Genomic DNA, 23643 nt, shown 5'->3' with positions numbered 1-23643 from the left:
TGTAAGCAAAAGCTAGGTACAGCTTATGTTGGTATTTTGACATAATAAGTACAAACTATTTTTATCTATTCTTTAAAGCAGGACTCCTGTTAGATAGCACCTTTTAACCCTGGTTCAAATTGCAATATTTCTTTGAACACAATATTGTTCCTCTGGTGGGGAAGGGGAGAAAAGGAAGCATTCAAGGAAGCATTCAGAAGTCATGACTTACTTCCCATTAATGAACAGTCAAGAAAATTATTAGGACAATGTGATGGTTAATTTAATGTGTCAGCTTGGGAGGGTGTTTTTGGATGAGATTAACATTTAAATTGGTCAAATACAGGGGCACCTGGGTGGCTCAGTCATTAAGCATCCGCCTTCAGCTTAGGCCATGATCCCGGGATACTGAGATGGAGCCCCAAATCGGGGTCCCTGCTCAGCGGGAAGCCTGCTTCTACCTCTCTTACTCCTCTTGCTATGTTCCCTCTCTCGCTGTCTCTCTATCAAATAAAATCTTTAAAAAAAAAAAAAATACAACATTCAAATTGCTCAAATATGGATCAAGGAGATTACCCTATACTAAATGGCTCAATTAGTCAGTGGAAAGACTGAGCAGAACAAAAAAACTGGCCTCTCTAAGCAAGGGGGAGTTCTCCACCAGACTGTCTTTGGACTTCATCTGCATCATCAGTTCTGGGTCTCCAGCCTGACTACATTTGGACCAGAACTAGAACGTTGGCTTTCTATCTGCCAGCTTTCAGACTGTAACTGTACTTTGGCTTTCCTGGGTCATACACCTGAGAGCCCACATTGCAGATTTGGACTGGTCTGCCTCTAAAATCACATGAAGCAACTGCTTATAATAAAACTCATTTTATGCGTGTACATGCATGCGTGCACACGCAAGCACATGCATACACCCGAGCACACGCACACACCCCCTACTGGTTCTGTTTCTATGATGAAACCTAATAAAGACAACTTCTTTCAACATATAAAGGAAAGACCGTGTAAATATAAGTAGATAGGATTGTTATTTTTTTTTTAAGATTTTATTTATTTATTTGACAGAGAGAGATCACAAGTAGGCAAAGAGACAGGCAGAGAGAGAGGAGGAAGCAGGCTCTCTGCTGAGCAGAGAGCCCGATGTGGGGCTTGATCCCAGGACCCTGAGATCATGACCTGAGCCGAAGGCAGAGACTTAACCCACTGAGCCACCCAGGTGCCCCAGGATTGTTATATTTAATAACTACAGTAATTATTCCTCTTATATCTACTTTTTATTTCTTACTTTAACTATAGGATGTGTTATTTCAATAAAATATCACTACACAGAACAAAGTACCACCATATAGTTTACATATATGTTCTCTCAGTTAATCACTTCTTCACCATTATCTAATGGTGGCAACTCAAAGTGAGGGTATGAGACCCTAATAAGCCTATAAACACCAAACATTTTAGTAGCGACAAGTTGCAGGAAGTGTGCTGGTATAAGGAGGTTGATTAAATTAAAAATGAAAATGGAAAAACTGAAAACAAGATTTTCCAATCTCAAAAAATCTTGAGATTGAAAACATAGCAGATTTGGGAGACCTAAAAAAGTAGCCTGACTATAGTTGATGATACCACTCTTCCTATTCTGTGTCCACTGGTAATAAAGATATGAGTTCAAAACTCTTCTCTGTGAGCCCTAAACTGGTATTTATACTACTGTCACTAAGCTGCAAACCCATCATCCTATATTCTATCTGCTTTGTGATGCTGTGACAAGCACTCTGCAAACTATACTTCTCTTTTTCCAGGTACTCCACTGTTGGGATTCACCAATAGTGCATACTAAACAGAGACTGGAAGGCTAAGGGTGAAAAAGAAACTGATTTCTTATTCCTTCTTTTCTTATCAGCCAACTGTTCTTAACTGTAGCATTCACAGCTGGTTCTTTGTCTTCAGGTTATTTTTGGTAATTCCAGCACCAGCCTACTCACGGCTGCTCAGTGATACCCGCACAGCTAAGCAATGCTCTTTCTTTTTTTTTTTTTTTTTTTTTTTAAATATTTTTTTTTTTTTTTTTACAGAGAGAAATCACAAGTAGATGGAGAGGCAGGCAGAGAGAGAGAGAGAGAGAGGGAAGCGGGCTCTCTGCTCAGCAGGGAGCCCGATGCGGGACTCGATCCCAGGACCCTGAGATCATGACCTGAGCCGAAGGCAGCGGCTTAACCCACTGAGCCACCCAGGCGCCCCAGCAATGCTCTTTCAACAGAGGGCTGAGACCCAACTGTAGGAGCTCTTCTCCAAACTTATAGCTCGTAACTCCAGTTTCTTCCTTTTGTCCCATATCCCCAGGGAAGTAGCTGCTTCCTGAAGTCACTATCTCTGTATTACATCAGTATCCCTACTGGCTCTTTGAGTCCTCTATACCTATTTAACAATTTCCTTCTATTATATCTTATAAAATACCTGGTATGATTTCTGTTTTCCTGACCAGACCGTAGTGGACACAAGCTTCACAATTAAGAGACAAAATATTGTTAAAATCATTTTTATCCCATGAAATGAGCTTAAAAAAACAGAGAACTTTCCTTGAAAAATATGTACACTCTACTTGATGTTACTGTGCTTTGAAATTTTCCTATCAGATTATTAGAATTCCAAAACAAGAGTTTATAGGAAATTTCATTACTTCTAACATGGTTCTATATCTCAGAGATAAAGATAAGGATCTTATACACACCTTACATACTTCTTTCACAGGGAATAAGACCTGCATTGAAGAATTACATATATTTATGACATTCAGGTTTTTTTTTTTTAAGAGTTTATTTATTTTGACTGATCACAAGTAGGCAGAGAGGCAGGCAGTGGTGGTGGGGGGGAAGCAGGCTCCCCGCTGAGCAGAGAGCCCGATGTGGGGCTCGATCCCAGGACCCTGAGATCATGACCTGAGGCAAAGGAAGAGGCCTAACCCACCTAGCCACCCAGGGGCCCCGACATTCAGGTTATAAGTGAACATTATGATTTATAAGACATACCCTGAAATTCTATGCCTCCAATTCCGATATGGATCATATAAACTCTCACAAAATGCCAATGCATGGATCACAAATTCTTCAATAGATGTCTGATCTGCCAATTCCTTCTCTTTCTTTTTGCTTTTTAACTGGGAGTAAATTAAAAAAAAATTATACTCAGAAATATTAAACTGCGTAACATACCTACATCATTTAAAGGCAACATGTTTTATTAATTATCTAATAAATCATTTTTATTCAAATAAACCTAAGTTCCAATGGAGTTTAAAGCATCAGTTAATCATATGGACTGGACTGCACATAATACTTCAAATTTTAAATATGGCCTAAGAAGAGTTTTGAATGGATAGCAAAACAGAATATGTTTTCAATAAGAGGAATATTTGATGATAAATAACATATAATATATATAATATACATAAATTGACAAATTATGTCATTATAAAAAGCTGTTTATAAAACACTTTCATTTTTAATTAAAATAAAATATATTAATAATTACTTTTCTTAGATAATATGCTTAAGATTTCTGAAATATATAGTACCTAATGGAAATTTTAATTCATTTCTTGATTACCTCCTCTAAAAACATTTAACTTTACGATAATATTTTAAAAAGTAAAACCTAGTTACCCTCAGTAAAGCAACAAAAGGAATATATTAAGTCACCTACCTGCTGAATATAGAGTGTTGTCATAGTAATGACATGATTAATATATGAGCAAGTCCCAATTTCTTCCACATTAGATAAATTTCTGTGAGGAAAAAAAGAATATTTATTATATGAATAGTGCCAAAAATGTATGTTCATCTATTCAGGATGAATTTTGAAAATACATGCTGGTAAAGGAAATATAAATGATATTTATTAAAACTTAAAATCAATATATTACATAACTATTTTTCCACTAAGAATGTGAAACACACCTCAAGCACCATTTAGCTACTCTAAAGAGAATGCTTAAGAAGTACATGCTGATTAGCAATTATTTATTATAGAAAAAGTAAAAAATATCACAAAGTAGAAACAAAGGAGAAACAAAAATCAGAACTAGTCTCACAACCCAAATATTCACAACTATTTACATTCTGGATTATTTCTTTACAGGTTTGTTTTATTTTTGTATGCAGATTCTTAGTTTGGTTTTGCACATATTATTGCCATTATAGCATATGTATAGTTTCAGAATTTTCATTTTGCTCTTTGAAATTACAGTTCCCTTATCTAGACATATTTCTCAACTATACTGAAAGGCCTTGATAGAAAAGCCAGCATCTGTACATACTTTCACCATGAGAGCGTAGTCTATATATATATTTTTTAATTTTTAATTTCTTTTCAGCGTAACAATATTCATTGTTTTTGCACCACATGCCAGTGCTCCATGCAATCCGTGCCCTCTCTAATACCCACCACCTGGTGCCCCCAACCTCCCACCCCCGGCCCCTTCAAAACCCTCAGATTGTTTTTCAGAGTCCATAGTCTCTCAGGGTTCACCTCCCCTACCAATGTCCCTCGACTTCCTTCTACTCTCCATCTCCCCTTGTCCTCCATGTTATTTGTTATGCTCCACAAATAAGTGAAACCATATGATAATTGACTCTCTCTGTTTGACTTATTTCACTCAGCATAATCTCTTCCAGTCCCGTCCATGTTGCTACAAAAGTTGGGTATTCATCATTTCTGATAGAGGCATAATACTCCATAGTGTATATGGACCACATCTTCCTTATCCATTCAACCGTTGAAGGACATCTTGGTTCTTTCCACAGTTTGGAGACCGTGGCCATTGCTGCTACAAACATTGGGGTACAGATGGCCCTTCTTTTCAATACATCTGTATCTTTGGGGTAAATACCCAGGAGTGCAATGGCAGGATCATAGGGAAGCTCTATTTTTAATTTCTTGAGGAATCTCCACACTGTTCTCCAAAGTGGCTGCACCAACTTGCATTCCCACCAACAATGTAAGAGGGTTCCCCTTTCTCCACATCCCCTCCAACACATGTTGTTTCCTGTCTTGTTAATCTTGGTCATTCTAACTGGTGTAAGGTGGTATCTCAATGTGGTTTTAATTTTAATCTCCCCGATGATTAGTGATGATGAACATTTTTTCATGTGTCTGATAGCCATTTGTATGTCTTCAGTGGAGAAGTGTCTGTTCATATCTTCTGCCCATTTTTTTATATGATTATCTGTTTTGTGTGTGTTGAGTTTGAGGAGTTCTTTATAGATCCTAGATATCAACCTTTTGTCTGTACTGTCATTTGCAAACATCTTCTCCCTTTCCGTGGGTTGCCTCTTTGTTTTGTTGACTGTTTCCTTTGCTGAGCAGAAGCTTTTGATTTTGATGAAGTCCCAAAAGTTCATTTTCGCTTTTGTTTCCTTTGCCTTTGGAGACATATCATGAAAGAAGTTGCTGTGGCTGATATCGAAGAGATTACTGCCTATGTTCTCCTCTAGGATTCTGATGGATTCCTGTCTCATGTTGAGGTCTTTTATCCATTTTGAGTTTATCTTTGAGTACGGTGTAAGAGAATGGTCGAGTTTCATTCTTCTACATATAGCTGTCCAGTTTTCCCAGCACCATTTATTGAAGAGACTGTCCTTTTTCCACTGTATATTTTTTCCTGTTTTGTCAAAGATTATTTGACCATAGAGTTGAGGGTCCATATCTGGGCTCTCTACTCTGTTCCACTGGTATATGTGTCTGCTTTTATGCCAGTACCATGCTGTCTTGGTGATCACAGCTTTATAGTAAAGCTTGAAATCAGGTAACATAATTCCCCCAGTTTTTTGTTTTTCAACATTTCCTTAGTGATTCAGGGTCTCTTCTGATTCCATACAAATTTTAAGATTATTTGCTCCAGCTCTTTGAAAAATACCAGTGGAATTTTGATCAGAATGGCATTAAAAGTATAGATTGCTCTAGGCAGTATAGACATTTTAACAATGTTTATTCTTCCGACCCAAGAGCATGGAATGGCCTTCCATCTTTTTGTGTCTTCTTCAATTTCTTTCATGAGTGTTCTGTAGTTCCTCAAGTACAGATCCTTTACCTCTTTGGTTAGGTTTATTCCCAGGTATATTATCGTTCTTGGTGCTATAGTAAATGGAATTAATTCTCTAATGTCCCTTTCTGTATTTTCATTGTTAGTGTATAAGAAAGCCACTGATTTCTATACATTGACTTTGAATCCTGCCACGTTACTGAATTGCTGTATGAATTCTAGTAGTTTGGGGGTGGAGTCTTTTGGGTTTTCCATATGCGGAGTATATATCTTGTTTAAAGCAATGAGTGGCTCAATAAGTGATGTTTAATTACAATGTGGTTGTGGTCCTCATTGTTATCTCATTTTTACAAGACAAGGCAGGACACATAATGCTAGCATTTCCTGCATCTAACATCATCAATCTTCTTCTTAGCATAATAAAACAGTCTATTAATTTTCACTTCTGAGACACTGTGACATGAAAAATACTATTTATCTAAAATACAGCAGAGGCCCATTTGCAATGACATGGATAGAACTAGAGGGTGTTATGCTAAGCAAAATAAGTCAATCAGAGAAAGACAATATATGATCTCACTCATATGTGTAATTTAAGAAATAAAATAGAGGATCATAGAGGAAGGGAGGGGGAAAACAAGATGAAATCAGAGAAGGAGACAAACCTTAAGAGACTCTTAATCAGAAGAAACAACTGAGGCTGATGGAGGGGATGGGTAGGGGATGGGGTAACTGGGTGATGGTCATTAAAGGAGGGTACGTGATGTGATGAGCACTGGGTGTTATGTAAGACTGATAAATCACTGAACTCTACCTCTGAAACTACTAATACACTATGTATTAACTGAATTTAAATTAAAAAATAAAATAAAATACAAAAGATGTTAAAAGAACCCAAAAAACAACAGAAATAACAGACCTGTACGCCTGAAACAAATAATACATTATATGTTAATTTTTTAAGATTCTATTTATTTATTTGACAGAGAGACAGAGAGAGATTGCAAGTAGCAGAGCCACCAGTGGAGGAAGAGGAAGAAGCAGGCTCCCAGCTGAGCAGGGAGCCAGATGTGGGGCTTGATCCCAAGACTCTGGGATCATGACCCAAGTTGAAGGCAGCCGCTTAACCGAATGAGCCACCCAGGCACCCCTATATGTTAATTTAAAATTTTTAAACAAATATATAAAAAGTAAATGAATAAATTTGACTAGTTTAAAAAAAAATTAACAGTTTTTAATATAAGAAGTCAGACTGGCATGACTTCTTTGGGAAAAGAAAAAGTACAGGAGAGATAAAATTCAAAGACCCTATGGAGGAGTCTAGGAAGATGGCAGAAAAGGAAGCACCAGGAATCTGTCTCCACACCTAGAAAACAACTGTGCTGGGTAAAACTTATTCTGGAACTCTGAAGTCTGCTGAATGCTGCCAATTCCAGGGGAAGATATGGGACAGTAAACTGCAGTTAATGTTCATTAATTTTGGTAAATTTCAGCTATTATTAGCATAGTAACAACCATTCATGTGGTAGGCAGCTCTGCACATCTTCCCAGAACCTCCAGCTAACAAGTTAAAGGAACCAGGGTGGGCAAAAGGACCTTGTCCTTCAAATATCAGGAATTTGTGCTCTGATCACTGACTGTTGCTTCTGATACAGAAATGCAGACAAAGAGATGGGCAGCCATTGTTAGTGCACCTTGTCCCACTGTTGGGAGCCCCTTGCTCTCTGGCTGAAGTAACTTTAAGGGAACTTAAATGGTCGTAGATGAAGTACCTCAACATAATAAAAAGCCATACATAAAAATTCTACAGCAGAATCATACTCTACCGTGAAAGACTGAAAGCTTTTCTTCTAAGAACAGGTATGAGGCAAAGATGGTCACTTTGACTGCCTCTATTCAACATAGTACTGAAAGTTCCAACCAAAGCTATTAGGCAAGAAAAAGCACATAAACTGGAAAAGAGGAGGTAAAATTATCTATTTGCATCTGATATAATCTTATATGAAGAAAATGCTAAAGATTAAACACAAACCATGAGAATTAATAAATGAATTCAGCAAAATATTAGGATAAAAAAATCACCACATAAAAATCCAGTACATTCTAATACATAAACAATAAATAATGAAAAAGTATTATCATGAAGACAGTTTCATTTACAATAGCATTAAGAATAAAATACTTAGGAATTAATTTAACCAAGGAAGAGAAAGACTTGTAAAATGACAACAAAAAAAAATTGCTGCAAGATTACTTTAAAAGAGATAAACATAAACACATGTCATGTTCACAGAGCAGAGGACATCTTACCATTAAAACATCAAAACTACCCAAAACAATCTACAGATTCAATGCAATCCTTATCAAAATCCTAATGTTTTTTGCAGAAACAGAAAAACCCTTCCTAAAAATCCATATGGAATCCCATATAGCAAAATCAATTTTGATAAAGAAGACCAAACTGGAAGACTCACACTTTTTAATTTTTTTTCTTAGTACAAAGCATAAATAATCAAACAGTGACAGTGGCATAAAGAAAGGCATAAAGACAAATAGGATAAAATAGCCCTGAAATAGGGGCTCCTGGGTGGCTCAGTGGGTTAAAGCCTCTGACTTCGGCTCAGGTCACGATCCCAGGGTCCTGGGATCGAGCCCCGCATCAGGCTCCCTGCTCAGCAGGAGGCCTGCTTCTCCGCCCCCCCCCTGCCTGCCTCTCTGCCTACTTGTGATCTCTGTCAAATAAATAAATAAAATCTTAAAAAAAAAAAAGCCCTGAAATAAATCCTCACATGTATGCTTTTGACAAGGATCCCGATGTAATCTGACGGGGAAAGGAAAGACTTTTCCCAAAAAAGTTATGTTGGGAAAACTGGATACCCACAAGCAAAAGAATGAAACTGGAACCTTCACACCATATACAAATACTAACTCAAATGGATCAAGAAACTAAATGTAAGACCTAAAACAACAAAACTCTTAGAACAAAATAAAGTACAAGAGCTTCATGACAGTAGATTTGATTTCTTGGATAGGTTACAGAGGTATAGGTAACAAAAGTAAAAACAGACGAATTGGATTTCATGAAAATTTAAAATTTATGCATCAAAAGACACTATTAATAGAGCAAAAAGGCAACTCACAAAACTTACAAATCATGTATCTGACAAGGGATTAATATTCAGAATATATAGCGTTCCTAAATCTCAACATTCAAAAAATCAACCCAATTCAAAAATGGCAAAAGACTTGAATAGACAATTCTCCAAAGAACTACTATATGAATGGCCAATAAACACATGAAAAGATGCTCAACATCAAAAATCACTAGAGAAATGCAACTTGAAATTATAATGAGGTACCCCCTCACACCCATTGGGATGATACTATAAAAAAACAAAAACAAAAAAGCCCCAGGGTGCCTGAAAGGATTAGGTGGTTAAGTGTCCGACTCTTGATTTTGGCTCAGGACAGGAGATCAATCCCCACGTCAGGCTCCACACTGGGCATGGATCCTGCTTAAGATTCTCTTTCTTCCTCTCCTTTTTCCCCTCCCCTTCCAAAAAAACAAAAACAAAAACAAAAAATTTAAAAACCCAAACAGAAAACAACATGTATTGGCAAGGATGGCCCTGTTACATCTGGCTGTAGCAACAAAGGACTATTCTCTATAAATGTTTAAAAGTGCCTCCTGCGATTAACCAGTTCACCTAGGCCTTGGACCACCAGACAGCAACTCAACTGCTTAAGTTGGCCCATGAGCACAGACCAGAGACAAAGCAGCAGAAGAATCAGAGAATGTTGACCCTGCCTGAGAAGAAAGCTGTAGGCAAAGTGGATGTCCCCACTAAGGGGCCGCCTATCCTCCAAGCCAGGGTTAACACTGTCACCACCCTGGTGGAAAACAAGAAGGCTCAGCTGGTAGTGGCTGCACATGAGATGGATCCCACTGAGCTAGTGGTTTTCCTGCTTGCTCTGTGTCATCATATGAGGGTTCCCTAATGCATTACCAAGAGGAAGGCGAGGCTGGGGTGTCTGGTCCACAGAAAGACCTGCACCACTGTCACCTTCACACAGATCCCCTTGGAAGACAAAAGAGCCCTGGCAAATCTGGTGCAACCCATCAGGACCAATTATAATGACAGATATGATGAGATCTGCTGCTACTGGGGAGGCAATATCCTGGGCCTGAAATCTGTGGCTCGCATCACCAAGCTTGAAAAGGCAAAGGCTAAAGAAGTGGCCACCAAACTGAGCTGAATGGACACTGTTGAATTTTCTCTTAAAAAAAAAGGCGGGGGGGGGGGGCACCTGGGTGGCTCAGTGGGTTAAAGCCTCTGCTTTCGGCTCAGGTCATGATCCCAGGGTCCTGGGACCAAGCCCCCATTGGGCTCTCTGCTCAGCAGGGAGCCTGCTTTCCTTCCTCTCTCTCTGCCTGCCTCTCTGCCTACTTGTGATCTCTGTCTGTCAAATAAATTGGAAAAAAAAAAAAATCTGAGCACTGCCAATGGGAATGTAACAGGTTCCAGACACTGCTATGAAAAACAGTATGGCAATTCCTCAAAAATTTAAGATTCCAGTTAGCATATGACCCAGCATGTCCACTTTTGGATATGTACCCCAAAGAACCTTCACCAGACATATCTATACATTCATGTTCATAACAGGATTATTTTTCTATTTATTTTTTTTCTCTGCATAAACACTTCACACACCTAAGGACCAGCGGGAATTGATTTTTTGTCCTTCCCATCTTTCCCCAAGTCACTGTTCCTTACAAAATACATGACTTGATAGAGGGGAAGCTGAGAGTGGGGGGTGGGGGGGCATGACAAGGACTTAAATACAAGCTGGAGGATAGGGCACAGGTAAGACAGGTAAGAGACAGCACAAAGAACTTGGTTTTTTAGCTAAAGATGAAAGAAGAGCAGAAAGAGGCTGTGCTAGAGGGCAGAAATCTAAGATACTGGATGGGTGAGGGGGTGAGCAGACAGGCCCCCAATCCTGGGTTTACACCCACATTCCCCAAAGAAGTAGCAACAGGGCATGAAGACCCCCCCCCCCATAGGCTCCAAGGAAAATAACTGGGAGAATAAACCAGATTGTGCTGCCTCAGGGAAAGGGAGGAGGTGCTGACAGAGTGAAAGTATTTACACAAACAAGTTGAAAACTAATGCCCATGGAAAAATCTACACAAATGTTTACAGTAGCCATATGGATAATTGCCCAAAACTAGAAGTAACCTGGAGAAATAAAAAAACTAAAATATAACCAAGCTGAAATCAAAAAAGCTATAAATGAGGTGCAATAAAAATTGGAAGCTCAGGGCACCTGAGTGGCTCAGTGGGTTAAAGTCTCAGCCTTTGGCTCAGGTCATGGCCCCAGGGTCCTGGGATCGAGTTCTGCATCAGGCTCTCCACTCAGCAGGGAGCCTGTTTCCTCCACTCTCTCTGCCTGCTTCTCTGCCTGCTTGTGATCTGTCAAATAAATAAATAAATCTTAAAAAAAAAATTGGAGGCTCTTGGGGCGTCTGGGTGGCTCAGTGGGTTAAAGCCTCTGCCTTTGGCTCAGGTTGTGTTCCCAGGGTCCTAGGATCGAGCCCCACATTGGGTTCTCTGCTCAGCAGGGAGCCTGCTTACCTTCCTCTCTCTCTGCTTGCCTCTCTGCCTCCTTGTGATCTCTGTCAAAAAAATTACATAAAATCTTTAAAGAAAAAAAAAAGGAGGCTCTTACTGCTAGGATAAATGAGGCAGAAGAGAGAATTAGTGATATAGAAGACCAAATGATGGAGAATAACGAAACTGAGCAAAATAGAGACAAACAACTACTGGAACATGAGGGGAGAAGTTGAGACATAAGTGATACCATAGGATGAAACAATATTAGAAGAATTGGGATTCCAGAAGAAGAAGAAAGAGAGAGGGGGGCAGAAAGTATATTGGAGCAAATTATAGTGGAGAATTTCACTAACATGGCAAGGGGAACAAACATCAAAATGCAGGAGGCACAGAGAACCCCCTCAAAATCAGTAAAAATAGGTCCACACTCTGTCATCTAATAGTAAAACTCACAAGTCTTAGTGACAAAGAGAAAATCCTGAAAGCAGCCTCAGACAAGAAATATGTAACACATAATGGTAAAAATATTAGATTGGAAGCAGACTTATCCACAGAGACCTGGAAGGCCAGAAAGAAGTGGCGTAATATATTCAGAGCACTAAATGAGAAGAACATGCAACCAAGAATACTATATCCAGCTAGACTATCACTGAAAATAGAAGCAGAGATAAAAAGCTTGCAGGACAAAAAAAACTAAAAGAATTTGTAAACACCAAACCAGCCCTACAGTTAATAGTGAAAGTGGTCCTTTAAACAAAGAGAGAGCCTACAAGTAGTAGACCAGAAAGGAACAGAGACAATATACAGTAACAGTCACCTTACAGGCAATACAATGGCACTAAATTCATATCTTTCAGTAGTTACCCTGAATGTAAATGGGCTAAATGCCACAATCGAAAGATACAGCGTATCATAATGGGTTAAAAAAACAAAACCCATCAATATGCTGTCTACAAGAAACTCATTTTAGACCCAATATACACTTCCAGATTTAAAGTGAGGGGGTAAAAAACAATTTACCATGCCAATGGACATCAAAATAAAGCTGGATGGCAATCCTTATATCAGATCAATTAGGTTTTCAGCCAAAGACTATAATGAGAGATGAGAAAGGACACTATATCATACTCAAAGGGTCTGTCCAACCAAAGATCTAACAATTTTAAATATCTATGCCCCTAACATGGGAGCAGCCAACTATATAAACCAATTAATAACAAAATCAAAGAAATACATCAACAATAATGAAATAATAGTAGGGGACCGTAACAACCCCCTCACTGAAATGGACAGATCATGCAAGCAAAAGATCAACAAGGAAATTAAGGTCTTAAGTGACACACAGGACCAGATGGACATCACAGATATATTCAGAACATTCCATCCAAAGCAACAGAATATATGTTCTTCTTTAGTGCCCATGGAACATTCTCCAGAATAGATCACATCCTGGGTCAGAAATCAGGTCTCAACTGGTATCAAAAGATTGGGATCATTCCCTGCATATTTCAGACCACAATGCTCTGAAGCTAGAACTCAACCACAAGAGGAAATGTGGGAAGAACCCAAATACATAGAGGCTAAAGAGCATCCTTCAAAAGAATGAATGGGTCAAACAGGAAATTTAAAAAGGAATTGAAAAAATTCATGGAAACAAATGGTAATGAAAACACAATGGTTCAAAATCTGTGGGACACCGCAAAGGCAGTCCTGAGAGAAAATATATAGCAATACAAGCCTTTTTTAAGAACAAGAAAGGTCTCAAATAAACAACTTAACCCTACACCTAAAGGAGCTGGAGAAAAAACAACAAAGAAAGACTAAACCCAGCAGGAGAAGAGAAATCATAAAGATCAGAGCAGAAATCCATGAAATAGAAACCAAAAAAACAATAGAACAAATCAACGAACTAGAAGCTGGTTCTTTGAAAGAATTAGTAAGTTTGATAAACCCCTGGCCAAACTTATCAAAAAGAAAAGAAAAAGGACCCAAATAAATAAAATCACAAATGAAAGAGGAGAGATCACAACCAACACCAAAGAAATACAATCAATTATAAGAACATATTATAAGCAACTATACACCAGCAAATTTGACAATCTGGAAAAAAATGGATGCATTTCTAGAGACATATAAACTACCACAACTGAACCAGGAAGAAACAGAAAACCTGAACAGACTCATAATCAGTAAGGAGATTGAAGCAGTCATCAAAAATCTCCCAACAAACAAGAGCCCAGGGCCAGATGGCATCCCAGGGGAATTCTACCAAACATTTAAAGAAGAATTAATTCCTATTCTCCTGAAAGTGCTCCAAAAAATAGAAATGGAAGGAAAACTTCCTAACTTATTTTATGAGGTCAGCATAACCTTGATCCCAAAACCAGACAAAGACCCCATCAAAAATGAGAATTACAGACCAATATCCTTGATTTACACAGATGGGAAATTCTCACCAAAATACTAGCCAATAGGATCCAACAGTACATTAAGAGGATTATTCATCATGACCAAGTGGGATTTATTCCTGGGCTGCAAGGTTGGTTCAACATTGCAAATCAATGTGATACAATACACTAATAAAAGAAAGAACAACAACCATATGATACTCTCAATAAATGCTGAAAAACCATTCGACACAGTACAGCATCCTTTCTAGATCAAAACTCTTCCAAGTGTTGGGATAGAGGGTACACACCTCAATATCATCAAAGCCAGATATCTAAGAAAAACCCACCGCAAATATCATCCTCAATGGAGAAAAAGTCAGAGCTTTTCTGCTAAGGCCAGGAACATGGCAGGGATGTCCACTATCACCACTGCTATTCAACATAGTACTAGAAGTCCTAGCCTCAGCAATCAGACAACCAAAAGCAATTAAAGGTATCCAAATCAGCAAAGAAGAAGTCAAACTATCACTTTTGGCAGATGATATGATACTTTATGTGGGAAAGCCAAGACTCCATTCCAAATCTGCTAGAACTTGTACAGGAATTCAGTAAAGTATCAGGATATAAAATCAATGAATAGAAATCAGTTGCATTTCTATACACCACAAGACAGAAGAAAGAGAAATTAAGGAATCGATCCCATTTACAATTGTACCCAAAACCATAAGATACTTAGGAATAAACCTAACCAAAGAGGCAAAGAATCTGAACTAAGAAAACTATAAAATACTCATGAAAGAAATTGAGGAAGATACAAAGAAATGGAAAAATGTTCCATGCTCATGGACTGGAAGAACAAATATTGTGAAAATGTCTATGCTGCCTAGAGCAATCTATATATTTAATGCAATCTCAATCAAAATACCAGGAACTTTCTTCAAAGAAATGGAACAAATAAGTCTAAAGTTTGTATGGAACCAGAAAAGACCCCAAATAGCCAGAGAAATGTTGAAAATTAAAACCAAATCTGGTGGCATCACAATTCTGGACTTCAAGCTCTATCACAAAGCTGTCATCATTAAGACAGTCTGGTACTGGCACAAAAACAGACACAGATCAATGGAACAGAACAGAGAACCCACAAATGGACCCTCAACTCTATGATCAACTAATCTTCGGCAAAGCAGGTAAGAACACCCAATGGAAAAAAGACAGTCTCTTCAACCAATGGTGCTGGGAAAATTGGACAGCCACATGCAAAAAAATGAAACTGGATCATTTGCTTACACCACACATGAAAATAAGACTCAAAATGGATGAAGGACCTCAATGTGAGAAAGGAATCCATCAAAATCCTTGAGGAGAACACAGGCAGCAACCTCTTCGACCTCAGCCATAGCAACTTCTTCCTAGAAACATCGCCAAAGGCAAGGGAAGCAAGGGCAAAAATGAACTATTGGGACTTCATCAAGATCAAAAGCTTTTGCACAGCAAAGGAAACAGTCAACAAAACCAAAAGACAACTGACAGAATGAGAGAAGATATTTGGGAATGACATATCAGATAAAGGGCTAGTATCCAAAATCTATAAAGAACTTATCAAACTCAACATACAAAGAACAAATAACCCAATCAAGAAATGGGTAGAGGACATGAAGAGACATTTCTGCAAAGAAAACATCCAGATGGCCAACAGACACATGAAAAAGTGCTCCACATCACTCAGCATCAGGGAAATACAAATCAAAACCACAATGAGATATCACCTCACACCAGTCAGAATGGCTAAAATTAACAAGTCAGGAAAAAACAGATGCTGGTGAGGATGCAGAGAAAGGGGAACCCTCCTACCCTGTTGGTGGGAATGCAAGCTGGTGCAGCCACTCTGGAAAACGGCATGGAGGTTCCTCAAAAAGTTGAAAATAGAGCTATCCCATGACCCAGCAATTGCATTACTGGGTATTTACCCTAAAGATACAAATGTAGAGATCTGAAGGGGCATGAGCACCCGAACGTTTATAGCAGCAATGTCCACAATAGCCAAAGTATGGAAAGAACCTAGATGTCCATCAACAGATGAATGGATAAAGAAGATGTGGTATATATATACAATGGAACACTATGCAGCCATCAAAAGAAAAGACTTGCCATTTGCAATAACATTGATGGAACTAGAGGGTATTAGGCTGAGCAAAATAAGTCAATCAGAGAAAGACAATTATCATATGATCTCTCTGATATGACGAATTGAGAGGCAACATGGGGGGTTTGGAAGGAAAAAATGAAACAAGATGGGATCGGGAGGGAGACAAATCATAAGAGACTCTTGATCTCACAAAACAAACTGAGGGTTGCTGGAAGTAGGGGAGTATGGAGAGGGTGGTTGGGTTATGGACATTGGGGAGGGTATGTGCTATGGCAAGGGCTGTGAAGTGTGTAAGCCTGATGATTCAAAGACCTGAACCCCTGGGGCCAATAATACATTATATGTTAATTAGAAAAAAAAAAAAAAGAAAAGAAAATTTAAAAAAAACACTAAAAGACATGGAAGAACCTTAAATCTACTTCTAAGTGAAAGCAATCAGTGTGAAAATGGTACACACTATATGAAACATCCTGGGAAAAGCAACACTATAGGTATAATAAAAAAAAAAAAAAAATCAGTGGTTGTCAAATGTTGGGCATGACCAGAGAGAAATGAATAGATGGAGCATGGGGCATTTTTAGGGTGATGAAATTATTCTGCAAGATACTATAAAGGTAGATACATGACAATACGCATTTGTCAAAACTCATAGAACTGTACAACACAGTAAACTCTAATGTACTCTACAGACTTTAATGACGTATCAATACCTATTCATCATTGTAACAAAGGTACCAACCTAATGTAAGATCTTAATAATAGGGGAACTATGGAGGAAGGAAAAAGAGCATACAGAAACTCTATACTTTTTCCAAATTTTTAGATAAAACTAAACTGCTATACCACATAAAACTTATTAAAAATTGTTAAAAGAATTCTTTTTAAAACAACATGGAGGCTTAAGTGGGTAGAAGAATAAATGAAACAAGATGGGATTGGGAGGGAGACAAACCATAAGTGACTCTTAATCTCACAAAACAAACTGAGGGTTGCTGGGGGGAGGGGGTTTGGGAGAAGGGGGTGGGATTATGGACATTGGGGAGGGTATGTGATTTGGTGAGTGCTGTGAAGTGTGTAAACCTGGTGATTCACAGACCTGTACCCCTGGGGATAAAAATATATGTTTATAAAAAATAAAAAATTAAAAAAAAAAAATGAGGTCTCTGAAAATAGAAACACATTCTGTGATTGATAGCTATTAAACATTAAATTTGAAATAAAATAAACTTTACACTTATCATGAGATTATCTCCTAATAAAAAAAATTCAACCAAAAGATGTGTTGGAATATTCCAGTGTTTGCCTATAATGATAAAGAGCTATGGGAGCCTGGGTGGCTCATTTAGTTGGGCTTCCAATTCTTGATTTCAGCTCAGGTCGTGATCTCGAGGTCATGAGATCAAGCCCTGTATCAGGCTCCGTGCTGAGCGGAGGCTGCTTGGGATTCTCTCTCTCTCCTCCTCTCCCCCTCCCCCCAGTTGCATGCACACACCTATGCTCTCTCTTTTTCTGTTTCAAGATAAATAAATAAATAATTTTTTTAAAAGAGCTGAACATGGATTTATTTTTTTAAGATTTCATCTATTTATTTGAGTGAGAGAGAGAGAGAAAGAGCATGAGTGGTGGGAAAAGCAGAGGGAGAAGGAGAAGTAGACTCCCTGCTAGAGAGGGAGCCCCATGCAGTGCTCGATCCCAGGACCCTGGGATCATGATCTGAGCCGAAAGCAGACACTTAGAACCAATGGAGCCACCCAGGAGCCCCTAAACATACTAAATTTAAGACAGTTATTTATCTATAGATTTCTGATTTCTATAAAACTGTACTAAGTAGTTAAGAGGATAAAATATAACAGATCAACAAACCAACTCATGTTTTATTGCCTAAATAAACCCTCTTTCCCTCAACCCTTTAATTCTTATATTATTTTTCTGAATTTTAAGGATAATAAAGAGCACAAAATCAAAAAAATGTCTACAATTCTGGGAGAGCCTAAATTACAGGGAAAACATTTTAGCAATTATTGCTCAATCTTTCCATGATTCCTGCAATCAAATACAATGAGCAATTATGTGAAAGGTAAATAAATGCACAGTAATTTAAGTCCCTGTTTGTCTACTAATTCTAAAATACTTATAAATCAAATAGCATATATTATAGGAAATGGTTTCCAAAAAAGAAGATAGACTTTAAAGAGGAATAAAATGCCCCTAACCCAACAGTTCTTAAATTTGCATATGCAGGTTAATAGGGAATTCATGAAAAACCAGAATGCCTGAGCTCTTTGGAGTCAGAATTTCCATAAGGCTCAAGCTCTGTATTCCTATTAAGCTTCCCAGTTGATACTTATGCACATCAAAATTTAAGTGCCACAGACCTAAAATCATCTATAAACCTGGAAATATAAGCTATAGAAGAATTCTACTTTTTTTGGTGAAATTATAAAATGAACGATTAGAAAAATACATTTCACAAATGATAATACACAGTACTTGTGCAACAAATCTTGGTTAGGTAAAAACTTCAGTCACTGTCTTTAGAATAATTTTTTTTTTTTTAATTTTGGCTGAGTCTCTCTATAACTAAGTATGGTAGGCTTTCTAGTAGGGCGCCTGGCTGGCTCAGCCGGTGGAACATGAGACTCTGGATCTCAGGGTCCTGAGTTTGAGGCCAAAATTGAGCACGGCGCGTACTTCAAATAAAGTGAAATATTAAATAAACAAACAAAAAGCCTTCCAGTATTATAACAAAGCATAAGCCGTTCATAAAGGGTGCACTCAAGGGATGCCTGGGTGGCTCCGTTGGTTAAACGTCTGCCTTTGGCTCAGGTCCCATTCTCAGGGTCCTGGGATGGAGCTCTGAGTTGGGCTCTGCCATCAGCAGGGAGCCTGCTTCACCTGCTCCCTCTGCTCTTCCCCTGCTTGTGCTCCCTCTCTCTTTCTCTCCCTCTCTCTCAAATAAAAATAATAAACTCTTAAAAAAAAATGGCGCACTCATCTTTAAGGCTCCATATGAACAACAAACATTAATAATCGACAAATGCATTGTTATTTTGGTAATTTTTAAAAGCATCTAACTAGATTGTTTGTACCAGATACCTGCAAAGAATAATGAAGAACTTGACAAGCAAAACTGACAAAGCTTGCTGTTGTTCCTCTAACCCATCTGCCATTTTCTGAACACACTGTAGTAGCTGGATCCTTAAAACCTGCAGAATGTTATCAGGAAGGAGAGATATTCCTGGAGGCACATCGTCTACCCTATAAGGGGGAAAAATAAGAAGGCTGATTAAATACAGGACTAAAATCTTTGACACGTTAAAGGAATTGCATTTTCACCTCAAACCCTAAAGAAACTCTTTTATTCCAGATGCTCTATGCCTTCTCTGCAAGTCACCACCAGATGATCACTGTGATCCTTTAGAAGGTTAGTAGAGCACAGTAGTTACTCTCATTTCAGAAGAGGCTTACTGAAAAGAGGGAGAGTTAGAGAGAGAATCTATTCAATATCTTCAATTGTGCTATTTTCAAAGAAAATATTAAGAATTAATTTACTTTCTACTTAGAAATAAAACACGTGTGTATATATATATGTATATACCATTTCTATTTTTTTTTTAAATTTTTATTTATTTATTTGACACAGAGAGAGAGAGATCACAAGTAGGCAGAGAGAGAGGGAGAAGCAGGCTCCGCTGAGCAGAGAGCCCGATGCTGGGCTCGATCCCAGGATCCTGGGATCATGACCTAAGCCGAAGGCAGAGGCTTTAACCCACTGAGCCACCCAAGCGCCCCAATGTATATACCATTTCTAAAAGGAACAATAACTAGCAAATAAAAATGGAGTACCTATAACTAATTTAATATCTGTCAACTACTTTACTAAATAAACAATATTCACCTACTATAGGCTTCCCAAGCCATGTGGTCAGAAGAGAGAGAAATTAACCAGCAAAAGGAAAGGAGAAAGGTGAATGGAGAACCCTAAGCATGAACATTAATAAATTTTTTTAAAGTAATACATAAATACTTTATGACAACAGGTTTCTGGGTAAGAAGACCATCTAGGGGGTTCCTGGGGGAGCTCAGTCATTAAGCGTCTGCCTTCCGCTCAGGTCATGATCCCAGCGTCCTGGGATTGAGCCCCATGTGGGGCTCCCTACTCTGCAAGAAGCCTTCTTCTCCCCCTCTCCCACTTGCCCCTGCTTGTGTTTCCCCTCACTGTCTCTCTGTCTGTCAAATAAATATAAATAAAATCTTAAAAAAAAAAAAGACGACCATCTGGATCTTTAAGGACAAAGCCAAGACCAGATGTGACTGGCTACTCTGTCTTAGAGAGATTCCCCTAGAATCTACTGAGAAGACCTTTGTACCAAGTTCCACCTCTGTACCATAAAGTATGGTACTTAATCTCTGAAGTACCCTAATCTGTAACATTGTAATATCATCTGCCCTATTTCACAGGGTTCTGAAAGCAAAAGGTCAATGTGCATTTTTAACAATGAAATATGTAAAGAACTATAAAAATGTAATATGTTTTAAATATACTATCACTAAAGCCTACAAATCTTTTCATAAAGTCACTGAATACTAATTTTCCTAACTCTATTAAGAAAAATACCTAATTGCAAAGGAGCACCATGAAGAGCTCCTATGATTAAATGATTATCATACTTTAAACAGTATCTTCTTCAGGTAACAGTTAATATGAAGATTTACTATTATTTTTACCCTGAGTTTAAAGCTTCATTCACTGTAGACAGAAAAATTTGAAACACCTTACCAGTAGTCATATAATTATGTATGACAAATGTTTTTAGCCTTTTCTAGAATCATCCCACAACATAAAGTGCTTTATAAAATAAACACATCACTTTAATTACACAGAAATCATAAAGCACCTTACCAAGGCTGCAGAATTCTATAACCATGTCACAAAAATACATGTTTCATTTTAGTCTGGGAATCACTTCACTTATAACTTGGATTCCTTCATTCTCTTTTATAGGTGGTATAAGAAAAACTCTCATTTTTGTATATACATTTTTCCGTGCTAAAGAGCTAAAAAGAGGTGATGAGGAAAACCACAGTAACTTCTAAATAATATTTAAATTTAAATATAACTGATTTTTAAGACTAAGCTAAATTATTCCTACTCACTTTTCCAAAATCATAAGTCAACAAGAAAGAAACATTAGATTTCCCAATATTCAATCCTAGTTACTTAAAGGATTTCTTCCCTTTTTCCTTCATTGTCCCATTCTTTTTTGCATTAAAAAAATTTTTACTAGACAAAGGCACCTGGATGACTCAGTGGATTAAGCCTCTTCCTTCAGCTCGGGTCCTGATCTCAGGGTCTTAGGACTGAGCCCCGCATTGGGCTCTCTGCTCAGCAGGGAGCCTGCTTTCCCCTCTCTCTGCCTGCCTCTCTGCCTACTTGTGATCTCTCTCTCGGTCAAATAAATAAATAATATCTTTAAAAATTTTTTTTACTAGACAGAAAAAAAATTATCTCCTAAAAGAGAAATCTATTGTTGTACTTACACTCATTATAAAATTGAGCTTTGATTAACATGACTCATAGATAAAGTTGAGAAAGTTTTGGCCATATTCCTAATGTGATGAGGATTTAAGAATTTGGAAGCATTTTCCCATCATTAGGACTTCACTGCCCCCAAATTCTAAGCATCTTTTGCTGAAATTTCCCAATCCCCAGAAATCTGTTTCACTCCTCTGTTTGGCTACTAAATGTCTGTATTAAACAGCTGCCCATTATTGTCTCCATCTAACACAGAAAAAAGTCCAGCTTAAATTCCAAGGCTTTAAATTCTGGGAAAAGCATTCCTTGCCTTGCATTTTGAATTCTCTAACTTGGAAATTCTACCAAGTCAGTTTAATTTAAACGAGGATTATCTGTGACTTTCTTATCTTTAAGGTGAACAGACTAGTTTTACACATCTTGTACATCATGTTCACTTGAAAAACTAAAAGTTTTCTATTAGTAAAATCTAAATTCATAGTTTAGTTTTCTGTCAGGTATGAAATAAAATTTTAAATAAACCAGCTAAGTTATGAAAAAGGCAATGCTCGGGCATTCTTCATCTTATTTTAAATATAGTAGCAATGTAAGTCTACATAATGTTTTTAGATATGACCTCCCAAGAAAGGAGATATGTATAATAAGTGCATCTTACAAACTTTAGAAGACTTCATTTCAATATTCGAAGTAGTCAAAGGCCCAAATCCTGACTTCATAAAATCCTTAGGCTCATGATTTTAAATGAGCTGCAAATTATTAAAACAAAAGCACTTCTAAGCACAAACCACAAGAATATGTCTATGAGTAGAAACCAATAATATGTAATCTTGTTTTGAGTTCAAGATTTAATAGTTTTCAACTTTTATAAACCTACTACAAATCATCTAATGAAGAATTCTAAAACTGTATTTATAAATAATGAAGCACTAGTGCTTTCTGAGCATTAAAGCACATCTTAAGTTCAATGCCTTGGTCCAGAGCTCTAATGATTTCTTCTCTGAATTATTAAAATTGCCTCTTAACTGTGCTTCTTGCCTTCAGTCTCAAACATTTCCAGTTCAACCTCCTAGTGCTACCATAAGGACTTTTAAAAAACAAAATTCATCATGACATTTCCATGCAGAAAATTCTTTAGTAGAGCCTTGCATCTTCTGTGACAAAAAATGTAAGTCCATTAGCAATGCATGCATGGCATTTTATGATCTGGCTTCTGATTCTCTAGGCTCAGTTCACACAGGCCCACCCTCTTGCTGCCCACCTCCATCCCCAAACTGAAAACACTTCTTCCTTGAAGATTTATAATTCTCTAAATACTCTTTCTCGTCATCGATCACCACCCATTACTCCCCTTCAATCTCAGTATATCTCTAGAAATGGATTCCTTTTGTGGCTAAAGTCTAGTGTCTCCTTTTTTTCTCCAGCTTTTTACCCCAGCCAACCTAACCTCTCTTACCTGAGTAACAACTATGACGTTTTCAAGATGGCCTGAGAAAAAGGTGAAAACTTTTTCTTGGAAATGGGCCTAGGAACTGTAATGTAGGATGGTAGTAGACAGAGCAATGGGAGCTAAGATTTATACTTTCACTTGCACTTTTCCACAAAATTTGAATTCCCCCCCATTTTATGATTTTTAAATCTAGCTTTGAAAAATCTGAATACTTTACCTCCTCCAAGATGTTTTTTAAGACCTTACTCTATAATGAAACCATAATTTTAAGTATAGTGTTTTCAGTGAATTCTGTGAGTCTAATTACTGAACTAATTCCTGAGTCATGAAAGCTTTTCAAATTTGTATCCAGTTGGTCAGAGATTATGGGTGGCTTCCAAGACTTGCAACTGGTATCTGAAGCGAAGGCAGTCTTGTTGAGGACTTTGCCCTTAATCTGTGGGATCTGCCACTAACTCCAGGTAGTTAGCATTAGAAATGAAGT

General features: G+C 37.8%; 1 protein-coding gene and 1 pseudogene across 9 annotated transcripts in view; one reads left to right on the top strand and one right to left on the bottom strand.

The window, feature by feature from the left end:
• NBEAL1 (neurobeachin like 1) overlaps window positions 1-23643 on the bottom strand; it is a 197873-nt gene that overhangs the window by 148804 nt on the left and 25426 nt on the right. For all 9 annotated transcript variants that reach the window (XM_059393241.1, XM_059393243.1, XM_059393236.1 and 6 more), the window contains 3 exons: window positions 19273-19434; window positions 3688-3769; window positions 3015-3142 (listed from right to left, as the gene is read on the bottom strand). In XM_059393241.1, the coding sequence (XP_059249224.1) occupies window positions 3015-3142; window positions 3688-3769; window positions 19273-19434 (372 nt within the window). The remainder of the gene's footprint in view (window positions 1-3014; window positions 3143-3687; window positions 3770-19272; window positions 19435-23643) is intronic.
• LOC132013320 (large ribosomal subunit protein eL8-like) lies at window positions 9635-10304 on the top strand (annotated as a pseudogene).

This window comes from Mustela nigripes, chromosome 3, assembly GCF_022355385.1.
Source record: "Mustela nigripes isolate SB6536 chromosome 3, MUSNIG.SB6536, whole genome shotgun sequence".
NCBI lineage: Eukaryota > Metazoa > Chordata > Mammalia > Carnivora > Mustelidae > Mustela > Mustela nigripes.
The sequence above is the reverse complement of the archived record's forward strand: the minus strand, read 5'-3'. Positions and strand labels throughout refer to the sequence as shown.